The sequence below is a fragment of the Anser brachyrhynchus genome, assembly GCF_964034855.1.
Source record: "Anser brachyrhynchus genome assembly, chromosome: 5".
NCBI classification, from domain to species: domain Eukaryota; kingdom Metazoa; phylum Chordata; class Aves; order Anseriformes; family Anatidae; genus Anser; species Anser brachyrhynchus.
Window position 1 is genome coordinate 680,176 of NC_137699.1, and position 21,171 is coordinate 701,346.

Genomic DNA, 21,171 nt, shown 5'->3' on the forward strand with positions numbered 1-21,171 from the left:
CTAGTAAGCAAGGTCTCTAAAAGCCATGGTTCCCAGCTCTGGAAAGTATAAGTACTATCATCATCTTTCCTCCCCAGTCCTTCATTCATGGGCTGTAATCGCATCCTCCTACTCTTCCTCAATTCAATCCTGCTCCAGTAACACTTGGTTATTAAATCAAGCTCCGTTCCACATTATGTCACACACCACCTGTTATAAAAGACATTTTAGTGATCTTCAGCAATGGTAGCAATCCCATGACAATTACTAGATGTCAGTCTTCATGTCTTGACAAAAAGTCAAACAAAGGGGAGGTGGGAGGTTATAAGCTGAACAGTTAAACTATGTTTATGATCCACAGCCACACTGAGTGGTCATGGGCATTGACCACAGAACTAGAAGGCAAACATTTGTCCTTTAAATCGCTCCTTCAGCCCTAGACTTATTTCTTGTATCTGGCTCATCCACTTCTCTTTGATCAGCTATAGACAAAGTTGGTATTTAAGTTCAACAGGACACGAACTGCATTAGCACTTCTTTTCCCTAAACCATATTATTCTTTAAGCTACTAGTAAAATTCTAAGTGCAAGACTTCAAGAAATCTGTGTTGCTAACTAGGCATGACTACTGGACTGCAAGGAAATGATTGGCAATTACCTTCTCCAGCCTGAAGCACACTGTCCATGCTATGTGGAGAAGCTGCAAGCTGTGGAAAGGCTGCATCTCCACTATCAAGTACGCTGGTGCTGTGGATTTCAAGAATTAGAAGAATCAGTGCTAAAAAGCCCTGTGGAACAGTCACTCTGCCAGTGTGTCAAAATGGAATGCTTCAGGGTTTAAGTAGCTCATGAGTCACTGTCACCTCTGTGAAAGAAGCACTGTGACTGGCACCAAGGCTAGATAAACAACAGAAATAAAACACTATGTTACAACTCAAAAGTATGCAATGCAGAACCCAAACAGCAACTTTCTTAAGACAAATTTCTCTGAAAGTTAATTCCACTGTGAAGGCACTGCAGCTGTACAAAACCCTCGGGGGGGGGGGGGGGGGAAGTGGAGGGGAGTTCCTACCGAAGCAAAGAAATGCATCTCCCTTAAGTCCCTACAAAGATGGCCACCCCTGGTTTTCCCAAAGAAAATACTTTTATCTCTTCCAGCTTTAATAAGCACTATTTAGCCTATCTTGCAATTATTAAACTAATTTCCCTCCCCTCACATATGCAGCTCTGGGTGTTACTTGGAGAAGACACCTATTGTCATACAGAACACGTGCATGTATATATGTGAAATCTCACCTGAAAACAGTGCAAAACAATCAGTAGTTACATAAATCTACTTAGTGAGAAATACTTACGAAACAACTGTATTTGTTGAGACGATGTATTCTACTTCTTTGGTCCAAGGGTTCATGAAACTGAACCAGCGACTCCTCAATGTAATAAAAGACCCATCTTTTACTTTAAACTTATAGCAGTTAGTTGTAATTTTTTCTCTTGTCTGCAAAACTAAAACCAGACAGAAAGTGAGTAACTGTGTGGAAGAGGCAGCATGATTATATGAGCAATGTCACAGAAAACTCAATTCAGTTAATTCCTCCCTCTCATCCCTGGAGAAAAATGTTATTTCTGTAGTCAACCCCCTTACCCAATGTGAGCCTCAAATATTCACAAATAAATCCGTGGAAGTCTAAGACATTTGGCACATACAGAACAATGTTCTCAACTAAAGCATTTATAAAGATACCCAAATCTTTTACAGTTTGCAGAGTTCTCTTAAATCAAAACTATTCACATTATTTTTACAAAATTTCTTTACTGAATTATTCATAATCGTACCTTGTCTATGACATTCTGCAAGATGTCCTATATCGTCTTGATGAAAATATTCATAACACGAAGTACCTAGAAGTTCCTGGGGTAAGTAAGCCAGAATGGCTGTTGCCCTTGGGAATGAGAAGGGAAAGGAGGTGGGGGAGGGAAGGAAGGTAAAGAAAAAAAAAGGAAAAAATATATATGTATATATTTTCAAGTTGAAGTATTAATGATAGCTTACTGAAACACATTCTGAAGATGGGAAAGGTACAAGTAATGCTGAAAGTTATTTTAGTGTAACAGGTGTTTCAGAAGTATTTTCTCCCCTAGTTACAATCCTTAATAGTTGGACAAAAAACAAACAACAAAAAAGCATCAAACAACAAACCATTAACCAGGCCCATACGAAAAGGTTAACAAATAGAATTTTCCTAAAGAAGCAGTAAGAGACCTACTATGCATCTGGTTTAAATCAAACAGGAGCATGAAGCAAATACAACTATTTTTTCTTTCATCAAAAGCAGACAGAAATCCAACTTGTTTTCTTCCTCATCAGAAAATTGTACAGCTAAACACACCTGCAGTACAGGAAAGTCTTGGACTCTTGATCTGACTCTCTGGTAGCATTCCAGGAGCTGTTGGCATGGATGGAGAACATCTCAAGAAACTACTGAGCCCTAGTAATTTCAGAACCTGACTTCAAGAAAGATACAGTTGAAGCAGGTGCTCCAGAGGCCAGCAACAAGAATGTCCAGAAACTACCACCTGAGGAAAGATTGAACTTAAACTCCCTTCCTACCCTCACAAGAAAGACATTTCATTACACTTGTGCCTTCCATCTAAAACGAACATTATATCTGTTCTTTTTTTTGTTCTAATCTGTTCACCAAGTTATAATGGGTTTAAACTGCAACAAAAAGGATTCAGATTTAGCATTCAGATGGAAAACAATTAAATAGAGTACACATGTCTGAATCCAAGTTGTCAACATTTTCTGAGTCATTATTTTGGAAAGACTTCAATATCCATCAGGAGAATATGTTTGATCTTTCAAAAACAGAGTTCATAAACTACCATACCTTGGCATGACAGCTTGGCACACTTTCTGAGCAACAGAAAGGCTATGAGTACTTTCAAAAGCTCCCACAGTGACCACCAGCTATAAGTACTGCTGCAGAAGGGCTGGTATTTCAAAAAGCTTGCTACCAAATTAAAAACAATAGAGAGAAAAAAAAAAAAAACAGCCACCCCAACCAGACAGACACCATTAACAAAGATTCTACTTACTGTACTTTTTCTCAAGACAATCAGCTCTATTTCCTCTCAAAGTCCACTAAAAATCAGCAGAGACCAGACACACCCCAGAAACAAATTCCAGCAGGCAGATTCTGGCAGAGTTTGGAGCCTGGGTTTTTTTTTACATTGTAAGTAATTGGGCCTAAGCCACAGACTCAGTTAAACAGTCTCAGCTGGGCAGTCTCAACCCATCTTGGCAAGGAAGTGAAACAAAAACACTCCCCCGCAAACAACCCAACCCCTCCCCATTACCATCCTTCAACCACCCCTTTTCCCTTGGGAATGCCAGTTATTTTGAAGGAAGGTTCAGGTCATGTCTCTTTACTAGGTAAGAAAATTCAAGCAATTTCTTTTTCAAAGATAAAAATTAGCCTTAATAAATAAATAGATAATAAAATTGATGTTTAAAAGAAGATATCACACTGGTCCGAGTTCTCAAACCTTTTCCAAAAGTAAAGCTTATGGAAAGCTTTCTTTCTTAAAAATACGTAAGATCATATACAGAAGTATTAATTCAGCAGAGCATGTCCAAGTAGATAAATGTATATACTATCAAAGCCTAATGCAGCCTGTGCAATAACTTACCCATGTAGCATTTGCAAAAGATTGCAAACAACAAAATGCTGTAATTACAAAGTCCAGTTAAAAAATAGGACAGCATATTCTTCTGAAGATTACATATATACACATATCCCTAATGAACAGGCAGAAATGATACTTGGATTATTCTGCCTAGTAAACCATAGTTTTGGAGCTTTTGTTATTTAATCAGTAGAACCTAATAAATACACAGTAGTAGCTTTGAGCTGGGTCTCAAAGGCCAAAATAATTTGCAGTTGGGATTTAGTAAAAAGCTGAAAAGAACTTTTTTTTCAATAATACTTACACTTCTCTAAATATCACACTATCGGCAAATCAGTATTAGAATGATGTTTTGTGGAAGTTATTCCAAGTATTCTTACCTCTGATCTACAAAAACAAACTTTCCATCTATCGCATGTCGAGAAACATATTCTGTAGGTTTCACCCTGATCTCACCGTTGACCGGCTGTGGTACTACATGAGGATGCAGCCGTCCAATTGCAACAAGACAGCTTAAATTACAACCCTCATTATCTGGTTCATTATCTTCATCTAGTCCCATTTTTGTTGGTGGCCAGCTTTTTAAATAACCTGTACTATGGATAGTGCAAAAGCTTTTGCGGTCCACTGTAAGAAGAAGAAAAAAAAACAAAACACAGTTAGGCCATAGATACTGTTTTTGGAGAACTCATCTCTCAGTTCTGCTAAAATACACTTCCTCTCTTACCCAGGATATTTGTGATACTGCTCACTAAGGGCTTTTTCAGCACTCCTGTTTCAATGCAGCTCATTTGAGATAAATCCATGTACAAGTTATCTCTACAAAATCATTGTTTATACTGAAACATCACATCGTTCAGACCAACATCTCTTTTGATCATCTTTAAGTAGAAATTGCATCACATCTTATTTCAGCAAAGGATGCTAATATAATGTTAATAAAGGATTGTTTGAAGAAATTATTATATTAATAAATACGACACCTTTGTCAACTTAACATGAATCTCCTACAAAAAAAAATTGGCTGGCAGAAAATGCACTGTTTGAGTGTACAGAGGATAAGTTGTGCATGGAGGTGAAGACTAAGATTCACAATGACAAGTAATACAGCCAGTATCTGAAAGAACTGATATTCCTCAGCACTGAGCAGGCCTTATAACTGTAAGAAAGGAGACTTTCACAGAAGAAATCCTTGTGCCTAACTGCATAAAGTGATTTACTCAGGGAATAACAGTGAAGTATGATACAAGTTTAACTAATACAAAATGCATTCTCTGAAGTACTCAAAAGAAGAAACTTTCAAACATGGACAAAATATATACTCCAATATATCTGGAAGAATACACTGCAGAGGAAAAAATATCCAAACCTTAGATAACATTATGACCGAATACTTATGGTGTAGAAATACTATGTTTCTGGTACTCAGAATGCACTAAACCCAGAAATGAACTCATAATAAACTCATTTTATAAGTTGGATATCCATCCAGATATTACTTGTCAAATATGGAGCAGAAAAACAGTATGGGTAACAGCTTCTCTTTACTGGAGACATGGGCTAGAAGGTTAAGCGTGAATGTGGTATGATTGGCTTCTGAAGATGCAATAACCACACCAGAACCATCAGCACAAACTGCCAGCAACAATTTCAAGAGAGCAGAGGGGAGAATTTGGCTCTATATGTTAAATCAATGTGTTAAACAGGAAAAAATGGAAACAGTATGGAGAGAGAAAAGTAACAGACCAATACTAGTTCACATAACATCTTATGAAGAAACATTGACGCTGCTCAATAACTATAAAAACCTTAACCACTGCAAGTGAACAGTTATATACAAAAAAGCCTGACTGCCACTATATTTGATAATAAAATTCATAATCGTTACCTTTCTTCTTTGAACAGGTTGAAGGAAAATCCTTGTCTTCTACTTTCACTGAAGGTCTATTGCACTTCATCCTACAAAAGAAGGACCGTCTTGCTCCAGAACATAGTCTTGATGGCCCAGGTGTTATATCGGTTTTAACTGGGAGTCCAGCTGTAGCAAACAGAGGAAGTGAGGAAGCCTTCTTTGGTGGTAAAAAGTTAACTGAACAAATGATTACATCATACAACTAAACTGCATGATGTTTTAACTTTGTGAGGACTTGCGCAAAGTCCCAACCATTATACCCTCATTCAGAAGCTGAAGTGCTGTTTTGGAGATTTTCATTTATATGAACATGCACAGGATACTAACTGGCTCAACTGACCACATAGAATTTCTGATTACATTTTCTACCATGAGAGCACTGATGCAAGCTTGAGAACACAGGCTTCTAAATGTGAAGATTAGAAATAGATTGTAAAAGTCCACACGAGTTTTGCAATAAACATGATTTCTTAAAACATTAATGAACAGATTAAAATTAGAGAGAGATTATTTACCCATAACTAGAGCAGTACTTCATACATATAGTAGCTAGATAAACCTGTGACCCTTCAGACTGGAAGACTTTTTTTTTTTAAATCACAAAACACACCCAAAGAGCCTATATGCATGTATAGAGCAGAACAGACAAAGTGACATTCCAGGACCCTCTCAACTGCAGTGTCTCTAGACAGCACATTTTTACATTGTTCTGACAATGAAGCATAGCCAGCAGGTCTATGGAGGTGATTCTCCCCCTCTGCTCTGCTCTTGGGAGACCCCACTTGGAGTGCTGTGTTCAGCTCTGGAGGCCCTGACACATGAAGGACATGGAGCTGTTGGAGTGGATCCAGAGGAGGGCCACAAGGATGATCAGAGGGCTGGAGCACCTCCCCTATGAAAACAGTCCGAGAGACATGGAATTGTTTAGCCTGAAGAAAAAAAGGCTCCGGGGACACTTTATAGAGGCCCACCAGTACTCAAAGAGGGCCTACAAGAAAGCTGGAGAGAGACTTTTGACAATGTAGTGATAGGACGAGGGGGAATGGTTTTAGACTAAAAAGGGAGATTTAGATTAAATGTTAAGAAGGAATTCTTCACCCAGAGGGCGGTGAGGCACTGGAACAGGCTGCCCAAAGGAGCTGTAGATGCCCCATCCCTGGAAGCATTCAAGGCCAGGTCAGATGGGGCTTTGAATAACCTGGTCTGGTAGGAGGTGTCCCTGCCCATGGCAGGGGGTTGAGACTGGATGGCCTTTAAGGTTCCTTCCAACCCAAACCCTTCTATGATTCTGTGATGGAAGGGGGAAAAGGTAGCAGTGACACACACAGGGACTGCAAATCCCCAAGACCTCCAATTATGTATAAGAAATCTTTCTGTCCTCAAAGAAAGAAGTTCATATGAATATGCCCTAACGATAAGCCCTGACCTTTATCGTATACTTGCAGGAGATTCTCACGTTCTTTTCTGTGGAAAAGAACTGTAGAAACATGGTACAAAAAATGCATGTCAAATCTGGAAGCCATCAACAGAGTGCTGGTACAACCAGAGTGGTAGGAAGATGCTTGGCATGCATCAGAAGCATGGGATATCAGCAAGGCCACTGATGCAGCTAGAGCTCCAGGGGAGAGTTCTCCGGGATCTGGTAGAGGATTTAAATCACATAGCAACTTTTTTCACAGCTTGCTAACTACTTCAACCACTTCTGCATGGGGATATATATAAATGAGCAGCTATAAATGTACAAAACCTTCTAGGACCCTGTAAACTTTTAACGTAAGGAAGAAAACGGTGATGCCAATGTTTTAATGTTGAGTGCCTCTGTTAAAACTAGAATTGCAGGAGGTCACCTCAAGGAGGTGCTGCAGACTGCCCTTCACACTCTAAACTGCCATTCAGTGGATAAAGTACAAGTTGTGCCCAAGTCACTTATGCCAACTTAAAAAATAAAAAAATACTAGTACTCTTAAGAATATCTGTTCTCGAAAACTTATCAGTTGGTCTATCAGAGCAGATGAGAAGACTGTAATTTGTGGTATTTATTTTTGCCCTAACTTTGTCAGAGGCATGCAGAAAAGGGGATAGAACTGGATGAGCATGTTTCATGACTAGACAAAACCATGAGCTAGAAAAACTTCAGCTGAGCCAGACGAAGCCTCTAGGCTCACTGCCCTGGAATATCCTTTCTTGGCTCCAGTTTCCAAAGTTGTTCTGGTGGCTTCTTTGCAACAGAGTCCTACCAACTTCTGATCTTGACAAGCATGAGACTTAAAAACCTGGAAATTTGCAGTTGTAAGATACCACCTTCTAATAAAGCAACACAGACTCCTGTTATGAGAGTGAATTAAACTCCCACTCATCTCAAAACATCACAGATACAGAACTACTTCAAAACACCATAATGGTCTAGAACTAAGATGCACAGTAGGAAATGATTCTAAAGACTGGATTAAAAACCTTGTAAGAAAAAGGTTAGGTCATTGCTGGAAGTGGCAAAACAAAAGAAAACAAAGTCGTCTGTCATGACTGACAGTTTTGTATAACCAAAATAATACTGTGTGTATCCTGACCACTGACTGAAGGATTAGAACAAACACTTCATGTATCAGTGGGAAAAATTAAACCTTTGATGCCTGGAAACAAAACAATATCTCATGTGAAGCCAGTTAAACTAATGCATCTATACTGCAGGGCATGCAAAAACTACAAGCTTCTACATTCAGGTATCTGTTTCATACTTTTTCTTCTGTCTCTTCCTTGGCATGACACACAAACCAAATAGCACCCCCCCAACACACTTTGCATGTTAGCCAAATATTCAAAAGTATTTTTCAAAAAGAATACTCACTTTTTGCATCTATAAGCCTTTCTCGTGGTGCAGTGTCAGAAGAGGAGAGCTGCTCCTTCACTTTGGCAATGTCTTTAGGATGAAGGTAATCAAATAAACTTTGACCAATCAAATCATTCTGCAGGGATTGAATATTTGATCAAAAATTAAAATAATCGTACAGTGTATATTCCCAATTTTAGTATCAATTACAAAGAATCCTTCTACATATAAGTCTAACCAATGAACATCAAAAATCTCAGAACCAAGATTAATTGAAAGATATCAGGATTTGAGGTTACAGTTATGTATTTTCAGTAAGAGGTTTACAGAATTAGTATGCTCAATCAACCAATAGATATTCTTGTTTCTCTTCAGTTTCATTTTGTATGCTACATGTTTTAAGTAAAAATCTTAGCTGCAAATGTTCTTTTTCAATATTTACCTGATTAGTAGGTATTTGGTACATATCTAGCTAAAGGCTAGCTGATGAAAACTTTTGAAGCTAATACAATGTTTAAAGTTGGAAAGGAAGGCAGATGTATAAATAATGATCTTCATTATTTCTGTCAATATACATTGCAAGTTACACTTCATTTTAAGAATATATTTAAAAACCTGGCTTTGGTATAACTGATTCCCAGTTTCCTTAATTTTGCTAGCAGAAACAGAAAGATAACTAAGTTGAAAAAATCATGTAAAGCTACTGGAGAAACCTCAAACTGAATTTTCTATAGTTATTTACAAGTCAAATTAGTTAACACTTTGCAAGTCCGATGTTAAGACCCTAATCAGAATGTGTCACAAACAGTGAAATAAAGTTAATACCTTTTTACCTCCTTCCTTTGAAAGGAAGCCAGCAGCAGTCTTCTTTAGCAGCATGACAGAGAAAAGCTTTCTTTGCAACGAATCTCAGCTTTCAAGGCAAACTATTCACACAAATACCCCTCCCATATAAATGTATAATAATAAAATAGCTTTCAAATCTTTTAAGGCCTAACATTACTTAAAATGGAAAAGAATACCTGACTGTAGTTGAGAATCTTGAAGACAGATTCTGAAACAAACAATATCTTCCCTCTGTCACAGCCCACAACAAAAAGAAATCCATCTGCTGCCTAATTATGAAATGAAAAAAAGTAAATTTCTAAGTTATACATCTTCATTGCATCATCATAACCTTTAATAACACTTTGTATACAGCAGGATTTCTACACTAGGAGAACTCTTTTAACATTTAGAGATAACTGAGTCAACAGACACGATATGAAAGTACAATAAAGTTTTTTTTATGCATCTGCGAACATTTCTGGCGTCATTCTGGGCAGAATTTACAATCACTTATGTAGGAAGAGAGCATCCATATTTTGTCCAGTAATATTACAATGATGTTTAATAATGCCTGTTTTTAAATTATTATTTTAACTGCACTTATTCCGTAGTTCCTATTTCAGAAACCAAATGTAACCTGTGTATTTATCTATCTGTCTGTAGGCAAGTTGTTCCTGTTTTGAAAGTACTATTTTTCAACCACATAAAAGCATGCAGGATTAGTCCCTAACTTTATAGCTCTAAAGTCACAATGCTGCAGAAATTCAGTTCTGAATATGCTGCAATTGGACACTGCAGTTCTTCACAAATTACACAAGCTACTAGAAGTGCTTAATTATTGACACAAGCCATATATACTCTCCACGCTATAAACATACACAGGAAGCAGCCAAACACACTAAGTCACATTACATCAGTGACCTCTAAACAAGGTGCTTGTTGTGTCATTGTATGGTAATAATCACATCAAGGTAGTCCATTGCAGAAAGTCTGTAAGAAAATTGTTTTGGTCCATTTCATGAAATAACTGAAGATTCAGATGGTTACCATCGAAACAGCAGTCTCCTCAGATCTCCCCTTAAAATCCTTCCCCCCTTAAAATCCTTCCGCTTAATTTTAGAGATGTTAGTTATCTTTAAAACCCAGAGACTTTATGCAATAGTCTTACAGATTGATACATTAATTTCTATAATTAAAACATTCTTAAGCTGAGATACAAGGCAGAAAAATACTGGTGTTTTGCTTTGGGAGAATTATATTCACAGACATTAATATGATTAAAAGCTGAAACATACCCTGAGAATAAGATGTTTTAATTCGTCATCTGATAGAAAAGCAGGCTTATAGTTGGCTTCTGTATATGGGTTTGTAGCACCTAAAGAAAACAATCCCCATATCACAAACTTAATTTGTGACACAAAGAAAAAAATACACACTTAAATGAATAATTTTAATTTGGCTCTTTTTTAAACTGTTATTCATTTCACCTGTTCTTTAAAATGAAAGTTGCTTTTTGGTTTCGTTTTACTATCACGATGAATTCTGTTGGTACTAACTCAGAAAAGAATGAAGCATTTTAGCTAAAAACACAATATTGCATTATGTAGCAACACAAACTAAATGCCTTCTGAGATGGAAGTTTTTGTTGATTTTTTTTTTTTTTTAACTCAAATGCTGTGCTTGATTTATGGTCTATTCTCGGAATTAGAAACTAAAAGTAAGAGATAAAATAAAAATCTTCAAACTGTTTCTTCTCCCTAGATCCTAGTAAAACATGACAAGGTGATGTAAACAGATTGTCAGGTAGGATCTTGCAAATCAGTACTCTCATGCCATGCCATGCCAAAGACAAAAAACATTCCACTGACCTTACCTAACGATGCAAAAAAAAGCCAAAAATGAGTAACCAATGAGGTATCTACTTATTAAAGAGTGATTCTTTTTATCTTATTCCCTTCATAAAGGCAAGAGAGTCAAATTAGTAACCACTGAACTGCTATAAAGTACCAACATAATTGAATGACAGTGGCAGAAAAATCTGCACCTTAACAAACTGCTAGGATAAATATGACTGGAAGATGTCTTGTGTCCTAGAAACTAGAATAGTGACCATTTCTGTAAATTACCAGCATCACTATTCTTTCTCAAAGGTGTACTTCTTGAAGGCTTAAGCTTTCCCTATCATCACAGATTGTATCCAACAACTGATTCTTACTTGGAGTTTTAGGATGCACAGAACTTTGCAACAACCCCAACTCTTCGAATCCCACATATTCCCCTTCAGGTACATGTAACAGAAGCTCAGTAAAAAGACTAAAACTGTGTTCTCAAAGGATTCTTCATTCTTTCACAGAAAGACAAAGCTATGAACACAAACGTCGTAAAACCCGTAGGAATATTATGCACACCTAAAATTTAACCTCTCTATCCAAACAAGTCCTGCACATGGCCTGCCCAAGAGCACAGATCAGTGCTACAAAAGATTCAGCGGTGGACTACATCTTAAGCCCTTTGCTCCCATGCCCCATATACGTGTGATAATCATAGAATCATAGAATTGGCCTGGGTTGAAAAGGACCTTAAAGATCATCTAGTTTCAACCCCCCTGCTCTGGGCAGGGTTGCCAACCACTAGAGCAGGCTGCCCAGAGCCGCAGCCAGCCTGGCCTTGAATGCCTCCAGGGATGGGGCATCCACAACCTCTCTGGGCAACCTGTTCCAGTGCCTCACCACCCTCTGAGTGAAAATCTTTCTCCTAATTACTAACGTAAATCTCCCCTGTCTTAGTTTAAAACCATCCCCCCTTGTCCTATCACTACCAACACACGTAAACAGCCGTTCCCCCTCCTGTTTAGATACTCCCTTCAAGTACTGGAAGGCCACAATGAGGTCTCCCCAGAGCCTTCTCTTCTCCAAGCTAAACAAGCCCAGTTCCCTCAACCTTTCTTCATAATAATCCATGGGGTTAGCTAATGGAAAATTATTCTTTTCTCACCTAGAAATTTCCCTGCTGGATCAAGGTATCAGACCATGAACCAAGCCATCTTGCAGTTGCTCAGCTGCAAGGGAGAGGGGAAAGGGAGGCCGCATCCCTTACATGGTATCTTGATGTTAAAACAAACCAGCCACAGCTCCAGATAGAAAGTACAATTGGCAGCATTTGCTTTCTCATGACTTCCTTCTCAAACTCTGGTAGCCCCCACAAACTTCTTTCTTTGTTCTAGGATGTGATGTTTTTGTATTCTTACAGCTTCCATAGGAAAAGAAAGTACTAAAGATGACAGCTAGCTGTAAAGTCAAAGGAGTTTCTAAGGAAGGGGAAACTGAACATGAAAATGAAAGGTATCCTTATTATATTTTCATTCTGTAAACAGCTCTACAAAAATAGGTAAGAGAAAAGACAAAAATGTTCATGGCTGCATCTGATGAAGGGCCTGCAGCACTATCAAATGAGAGCGTTAGGTGAAGAGTTCTGAAGAGAATTTCATCTCGAACCAGCACAGCGCAGAGGTGATGCAAGCTCAGGGCTCCAGCAGAATATGTAGCTCCAGGGAAAGAGCAGCATTCTTACATCAGTTTCATTCACGCAGGAAAAAAGCTAAACAACAGCTACAGCAGAAGACTGAGGAGATCTTTCAAATGTCACTTTTTTTTTTTTAATAAAGCTCCAGAATTTAAACTCTGCTTTGCTAGAAGACTACACATTGCTCTCCTCATACTTGAGAGCATGGCAGTTTTTAAAGTAGCTCTGGTGAATTTGACAGGCACTAGTCTTTTCAGTTCCCCAAATATAACTGCACCAGACAAGACTAGTGTTTTAAGCTGCTTTGGTGCTCATAGCTCATGGAAAAAAAAAATGCAACCTATGGACCTACAGCAGATTACAGTAAGATATAAATGAATGTGCAACATCACATGCTAAGTAAAGGGGAGAAGTCCTCCCAAGAGGTGTTAACTTACTTCTCTTTGACAAAGGGGCAAGGAAAGGGTAGTAAAAGCATGACTTCGGAGAAACCCCATTGTGTTCTCCTCCAGTCCTGCTCACCCCACACACACACACATTGCCCTCAATCAACTTACCACGTAATGTTTTCATATGCTGGACAGCCATTCTCAATACAGTGAGCTTATCTAGCTTTCGAGACATCGCGTTGCATGTTGGTACCAAAGATGCCAGTTCATCTATAAAACTGTTCATTTTATCTCTACGTCTTTTTTCAATTTGACTATGAGCCTCCCTAAACAAGTGAGGTGGTGAGGAAAACAGAAAAACATTAAACCATATTAAAAAAATAATAATCCCCAAATCCTGTGTAACAACAACACAAAATAATCTCCCCCTGATAATTTAATCACCCTAAAAAAAAGTACATACAGACTTTATCAGACATTATATGATCACTACTTGGGACGGTGACATTTACAAGCAATAGGCAAGGCTGCAGCACTTGGCTCTAGTTTACCAACTATAGATATTGTTGGCCATATAGTACACTGAATCCTCAGTTCTGAGCAATCCATGAAACAGCACAAAATTGTCTGGAGACTTCTCCTGCTGAACAACACTTTTGTTGTTGTTGTTCCTAGCACTGAAACACATCAGGAAATCATAGAGGTTACAGATAAAGAAATATATAAAGTGTATATACCAATGGATAAAGCATTCAATTAAGTATGTGTAATCAGCATACTGTATGAATGTACTAGTATTTAAAACTACCTTTTGCTGTGGCAATATAAAGCTTCTAATCATCCTATAGTTTTCCATTTCCAAGTATTTGAGATACCTCTGAACTAAACTCCTCCTACCCAGGAAAACTGATGATAAACACTAAATGATTTCATTTTTGTTTTTGTGTTTTCACATATTACAGTTCCTATTAACACTTTTACAACCCACTACGGAGTTTGAAAGAAACAAGATTAGGAATGTAAGATTATAAGAAACATGTGCAGGCTTCAATTTCCATGTTAACATTAACAAGAAGTAACTAAAGCAAAAGTTACCTACCAAATCAGCATTTTCACAAAATTGGAACATGCAGTTTATACATGAAAAAAATGATAAGGTAAAGATAAAGAGAAACAAGAAAAGGTCAAAACTAGAAAAAACAACTTTCAAGGTAAAGCACAGCCATGTATTTCATATATGGCAAAAGGCAAAATATCAATTCTTTTCAGCATACTTGTTGAGAGTATTACCTTGCATTTTTTATTCTGCCTTGCTGGTCTGTATACTCCAATCTGTTAAGAAATTATATCATAAAATTACAGTACTGAAAACAATTTTTAATGCATCTTATATATCTACTGATCTTCATTAAAATAATTTTTAAAATTTAAATATTTAATCTTTTATCAGAAAATACCATTATCTATTATACTGTAGTAAGGCTCAAAGCACTGGATTGGATTTTTTTTTGTCCACTTCAATTTGTTCAAGAATCTTACACCTTTGTCCCAAAATAGAAACAGTTTGAAACACTTGACCAAACTGACACTGAAAAGAGATCATACGTCAGTACTGTAGAGCTAACATTTTAGTGACTGTATCTAATAGTACCTGCCATGTGGGTCATCTTTATCTGTATCCATACCTTCCCTGCAGAAACAGAATAAAGCAATATATCACAAATTAAGCAGGATTAACAAGGCTGTTATCAAACTACCATAAAATTAGAATAAAGTGTTCCTGTCACCTTTAAATCTTGAAAACAAAAAGAAGAATTTAAAAGTAAGAAACTGGAAGAACTACAGAAGTTCTGCATTTTCCGTGATATTAAAACATTTTCTTAAAATCAGTTGCATTTCCTTTGATGCAAGCAAAACGGCACGGTTTGATAGGTTTGACAGTAAAACATGCTGCAGTTCAAGTCATCATCTGCTACAGAAATATTTTTCAGTTAACTAGAGGGAAAAAAAACCCAAAGGACATATGAAAGCAGATGTTTTTTATGCCTTCATCAGATGTAGGGCTACTAACTTGCATTTAGTACAGTTAAAAGTTCAAACACTGGCAGTTATCAAAGCACCTACCATAGAATTAACAAATTTCCCTGAATTAATTTGACTGCGCATTCTACACCTCAGTGTGGCTTACAGTAGTTGATTTTGAGATAGGATATGGTAATAATCTAGACCAACATAATGCACTGTAACATTGGAAATGGTCAAATGCACGGAGTGGATGGGAGACTGTATAAAACTAAGCAGACGTATTTTAAATGAATACAACTTGCAGTGTATGTGACTGACTTTTGTGTCAACATCAGAAAAAAAAAATCTAAGGAAAAGAGAAAGGATCCTCCTTGTTACATTTTAGTATTGTAACTATGTACAGAAATAAGTAGGAGAGGAAAGTGTAAGTCTTCACAGCAGTATCTGGAAATAAAATGGAGAATGCTTAAGTCTACAGGACTGTTAGACAAAAGAATTAGGAAGAGAATGTTTTGATACAGATAAATCCGTACAACTGTGCTTAAATGGACACTCTTAAGCCTGCCTTAGTCTGGTTTAATTTTTACCTGAAAATCTTAGGTAAAGGGGAGGGAAGGCGAGGAGAAGCATCAAGCATCTTTTTCAAGTGAAACCAATTATTGAAATATTTATACTTACTCAAAAGGAAAGCCATCAAGTCTGAAAAGAAAGAGAAATTAAATATACCATATATGGGAAATAATAATAACGTCTTTCATTTTCTACTGAAATGCTCAAGCTAATTTATATTCTATTTGCAATGAAAAAGCACAATGAAAACAAAGACAGTAGTAGTGACTGTATTTTAAGGAGACAAGTTCGTCCAAATTAATCTATTTCCTCATAGAATAACTCTGCTTTTTAAGAAAAGCTAACATAGTCCATTGTGCTTAATGTGAAATATTAGTAAAACAACTAACTTAAATTATGTCTACTATGCAAATCATTGAGATACTGTTTCATAACCAGAAACAAAAGATCTGTGCTTTATGCACGTTGTCCTTGCAGTTAGATAAATGGAGTTTCAGAGGACTCCAAGGTCAGGAATAAAAAAAAATACCAATATGTATCCCAAGTTTCTCAGGTTTTAATTCTGCCCAACATAACAGATGAACATTTTGTTTTAGTCAGTACTGAAGTCCGAATTCTGAACTTTATACAAACTTTATTGTATCAAAAGGAAAACGAGGAATTTCTAACATGCAAGTTAACTGCTGGCATCACTTTAAGACTGCAGAGTCTTCTGAAATACCACTGAGCTTTAACATGCTGAGAGGCTACATTTTATAAAAGCCTTATGAAATATCTTCTCATATTAGCCATTGATACAGTACTTATTCCCATTCAATATTGGACATTGGCATTCTTAAAAATGAACATGGCATTTTTTCATGTATTATTCACTGCACCTCTTAATTAGTCATCTTTGTGATTAGTTTTTAAAGAAGTTGGAATAATGCTTAAGGTTTTATTCATCTCTCAACATTTGAGTTACTGACTTCGTCAATGGCTCTGAGCACTTCTGATGCTCACAAAGAAATAGCATGTGGGTCTAGAACAGGACTTAGAAACGAGGCATCAGTTATCCACTAATGATGCCACTTTTAGTTACAGGATGCTTGTGACAAAATCCTTTTTAGTCTTGGAGAAACACCGAAAATAAAATGTGAAAGAGGTATTTCCACCAGGTAGAGGGTAATTTACAAAAGCATCAGGATAATTTAGTTTCTTATAAAATATTATTTCAAAATTTAACACTACTGCCAAGAAAAGAAATTGTTTATAGACCTGTGCATGAAGTCTTGGATTCCAGCAAGTGACTAGAACACTCTGTAGTGGAAAACAGCTAACCTTTGCTGAAGTGACAGCAATAGGTTGGGCAGGAATTTCCCTGGAGGAGTAGCAACAGACAGAACTGAAAAGAAGTTGCTAGAAAGCTGAGAGAACAGCTGACCAACAAGCTTTTTTGTACTTGAGAGGTGAATGAAGAACCACACTAAAACAGTCAGGTTCTTCCTTACGCCCATCGTTCTCTGGTAAGCGAAGCATAGAACTGGACACACACCATTTATATAAAAATAAACATAAATCATTAACAGGCAGCAAAAGCTGAACAGTGATTTCTGACCAATATTTATAGATTCATACACATAGAGAGAGGGAATTCTACCTTAGGTTCTACTTAAAAATAGGAATATTTACTAACTACCATTTCCTTTGCAACACAACATGAACTGCAGTACGATGACAGCTGTCGTAAACTGATTTTACTTAGGACTCAAGGAAACAGTATTTCACATATTTAATAGGAATTATTAAATATTAAAGGAATTGCCAAGTATCAGAAGGCCCACAATGAAAAATCTGTGTCAAGAAAAAAAAAAAAGACTCCATAGTTGTGTTAATAATGGATATGGCCCATTCACAAGTTACCCTGCAGCTAGAATCTGTAAAGTTACGATACATACGAAAGTTGCACAGTGATTTAGAGTAAGGATGTTGGTCTTGGTGTACCTACCACAGAAGACATTACACAGTTGGAAATTTGGCAGACATTACTACAACCTTCACTATTCTAAAGCACAGGTGGTATCATTTCTTTGTGTTTCAAATACCTGCCCTAAGACAGAAGGTATGGCTTGGATGATGCTTCTAAGCAAGAATAAGAGAAGCAGCTTTCTTGAAACAAAACCACGTTCTACCACTGATTCAGGAGAAAATAATTTTTTATTTTGCCAGGAATAATAGTTTACAATCAGGGACCAACATAAGATTAAATCAGTTGATTAAGGAAAAGGCTGATCTACTGCAGCAAACCAGAGACTACCCAGATTCATATTCAACTGGGAGACCAAAATCAGGCAAAGTCTGGCAGCACACTGACAGGAAGCAACAAACAGGCAAAAAATAGGTGAAGAGAAGGAACTATTCCTAGTTTTGCTTCTGCTTCTTAATTATTAGCATCCTTCCTGTTAGTGAGACATTCTATTTGCTATATAAGTGATCTACATCATCAACATTCACGTTGTCCACTTCGTCAGTATTAATTTTTTTCCCCTCATTAGGCAAAGGTTTCTTTCTTCAGCCATACCTCATTTGATAGCCCTCAATTTTAGCTGCACTAAGGCGAAGGCCATATTTTTATTACTAAATATGGAACTTTCCTTTTAGTCCACAGTAGCTTTTTTCTTCTTTACAGCCTTTACAACAGGTTGTCAAGAAAAGGTTATTTAAAAAATGTCATAAATATCTCTATTGTCTCCCCCACTGTATTGTTCTGTTGCAACCTCTTTTCAGAAGGGTTAAATCAAGAGAAATTCAACTTACTGATAATCAGTAGAGCTTCCCTTCCTTTTCCTATTACAATCCACTCCTGAAGTGCTAAGGGAACTGGAGATCAAGTCAGCAGGGTCCGGTGACATAAAATCACTAATGGTAGAAGAAATGTCCATCCTTTGGTCTGCCATTGGATTGTCTAACGTTATCAAAAAGACAAATGCCACCACATAATAGAACCAGAAATGTACATATTTTTAATACACAGAACAAATCTCAAATTTAGTATAAGCTTAAAAATTAGCTTAGAATTGCAAAAATTACAATTCCATTATTTGCATTTGTCATAAAACAGACATAGGCTATTTCTCTTTTTTCAGCTACTTGTGTATTAAATATTACATACAAGCCACGACCATTCTCAAAACACATTAAAGTTATTTTACAGAATTGTCAAAATGACTTAACTAAACCAGGTTTACTGCTATCTTAACTGGAGGGCAACTGCTGCTACCTAATGTAAGTGAAGGCTAAGTTCTGTCTGTCTTTTGCTTAGTGGGAACACTAATTTTACCACGTCTCTCTTTCATTTGAGGATCGTATTCTCGAAGTTCATAAGGTTTGACAGTTCTACCTCCCTTGGATTTTATGGAACAGAATTCAAAAGATTTCCACAGAAAATAAACAAATTAAATGAATAACTCCATCAAAGCAGAATCCATAAATGAAAAAAAACTAATAATCCAGTGATGGTCTAAGATGACTAGTTAAAGGTACAAAAGAATTCAATTAGCTTTTTTCATCTAAGAGATACACATTTTAATCCTCTAGACTGCAAATCTAATACTGTTGGAAGAAACACTGTAAAGCTTATCCATTACTAAATGCCATCAATTGTAAAACAAAAGAGATTTTACCTGAAAGCTTGTCTTGGAAGCCCAGATCCACCTGAGGGAGGAAGATGATGCTCAGCCTGAAGCAGTTGACCACCTCAAAACATTTTCATGCCTCATAGTCTGTTTAGTCAAGTACTTTCAAAAACCTGAATGGGAAGAAAAGCAGCAAGCATTGTTTTAGACACCGTTGACAGCAGCAAATATGTTTTAAATGAGAAAAAAAATCTGAGCTACACAATGGTTGAATTTTGATTTCCCTATAATATATAGAAGCTTCATCTATCATCAAAAGGGTTAAATGTTGGGATGTGCAGACCAAGTGCTGCAATAGAAGGAACCTCTTCAGCATCGCTTCCCTTTGGGCTCTCTTTATTACTCTTTGCTTCTTGCAGCTAATCACATAAAACCCCTCCACTCACAATGATCAGATTTGAACATATTTGATGTCACATGCTAGCAGAATGAGTCAAATTGCTGTTACAGTACACAGAAAGACCTCCTGGTTGCCTTACTTTTAAGGTGGCCATAGCAATAAGATTGGGCTGGGCTTACTATTTTATTTTCCCTTGCAACAGCACTTGCCACTTTCAAAGGAAAGAAGGGTTAAACTTATTGTTATGTTCTGCATGTTTCAAGTTTTATTTAAAATTCACACCCCATACTGGAAACTCAAGTTGTAACTGTCTCCTAACTACACTGTATATCTAGTGGATGGCATGCAGATGAATGTTCTTCCTTCCGTGGAACTTAATTTTCAGCAAAACTTCTATGTGAGACTTGAAAAACATCTCAGGACTGCCTCTTGCAAGATCTTTTAAAGTCTTCTGGATATGCTCTTTTCTGGTTAACATATCTGTGATCATTGTGTCTGCCTTTCCAATCTGTGATGCCAGCAGAACTTCCCAAGCACACAGATCAGCAAGCTCCCATGACACTTTCAAAAGTTCTCAAGTCTAAAATGCCAGTATTCTGTCCATGTGGCCACATTATAACCAAATCTACTGAATCCCACATACAGACATGCTAAGAGTTAGAAACTAAAGAAACCCCACAAAATCCAAAGTCAATAGTATAGTTTTCTTCAGCTCTGCCAGAATAGCAAATGCAGAACTTGTTTCAGTAAGTTTAACTTATTTGACTCACTGGTCCTATTACAGTAATGACAGTCAGGATCAAGGTGCTTAAATCTAAGGTCAGGCGAGTCATCACCTTAATACCACCAACGTGCGAACACAGAATCATTGCTGCGCTACAAGCAGACCTTCCAAATTGCTTTTGAGGGCTCACCATGCACCTCACTGGACAGCTGCTCTGTGGTCCCTTCTCATAAATGAAAAAGGAGTCAGGTGTTTATGAGTGTGTGGACATCCTGGTCCAGGCAAGTTGGGAGCACCAGAAAGTCATGGACAAAAGCTAAAGCAACACAAATGTTAATCAAATTGTGAGTTGCCATTGACTCCATAGCCACAATTGACTTTACAAGAAGGCTTTCATGCACACTAATACAGCTACTTGTAGACCAGACCTTACTTTCACCTTCTATCAGCCCTTTCCTAGTTGTCTACTTTATCTCTGCTACTCAAGCAGCCCAACAAAGTACAAACTTGATTATGTTACTGTGGTTTATGAGATTACTGCAGATTAATTTACAACCCTCCAGTTAAGCCACAGTCACTGCCCATTTCTCTGCTCTTGATTCAGATGCAAAAACATTATCCTTGACCTCAGCTGATGTGTAGAAGTTAGTTACAGCTATACTTCGTATGGCCTGTGGCTAAGTGGAACAAAT

The 21,171-nt window shown here is 37.2% G+C and overlaps 1 protein-coding gene across 10 annotated transcripts in view; it reads right to left on the bottom strand.

Moving 5' to 3' along the window:
- BMAL1 (basic helix-loop-helix ARNT like 1) overlaps positions 1-21,171 on the bottom strand; it is a 49,247-nt gene that overhangs the window by 5,162 nt on the left and 22,914 nt on the right. For 9 of the 10 annotated variants that reach the window (XM_080593045.1, XM_080593047.1, XM_080593038.1 and 6 more), the window contains 14 exons: positions 19,404-19,528; positions 18,538-18,685; positions 15,850-15,870; positions 14,798-14,836; positions 14,437-14,478; positions 13,315-13,472; positions 10,531-10,610; positions 9,430-9,522; positions 8,426-8,543; positions 5,557-5,706; positions 4,049-4,295; positions 1,815-1,921; positions 1,334-1,484; positions 637-725 (listed from right to left, as the gene is read on the bottom strand). In XM_080593045.1, the coding sequence (XP_080449171.1) occupies positions 637-725; positions 1,334-1,484; positions 1,815-1,921; positions 4,049-4,295; positions 5,557-5,706; positions 8,426-8,543; positions 9,430-9,522; positions 10,531-10,610; positions 13,315-13,472; positions 14,437-14,478; positions 14,798-14,836; positions 15,850-15,870; positions 18,538-18,677 (1,435 nt within the window). In that variant the 5' untranslated portion in view covers positions 18,678-18,685; positions 19,404-19,528. The remainder of the gene's footprint in view (positions 1-636; positions 726-1,333; positions 1,485-1,814; positions 1,922-4,048; positions 4,296-5,556; positions 5,707-8,425; positions 8,544-9,429; positions 9,523-10,530; positions 10,611-13,314; positions 13,473-14,436; positions 14,479-14,797; positions 14,837-15,849; positions 15,871-18,537; positions 18,686-19,403; positions 19,529-21,171) is intronic. The other variant, XM_080593039.1, reaches the window with a different exon arrangement.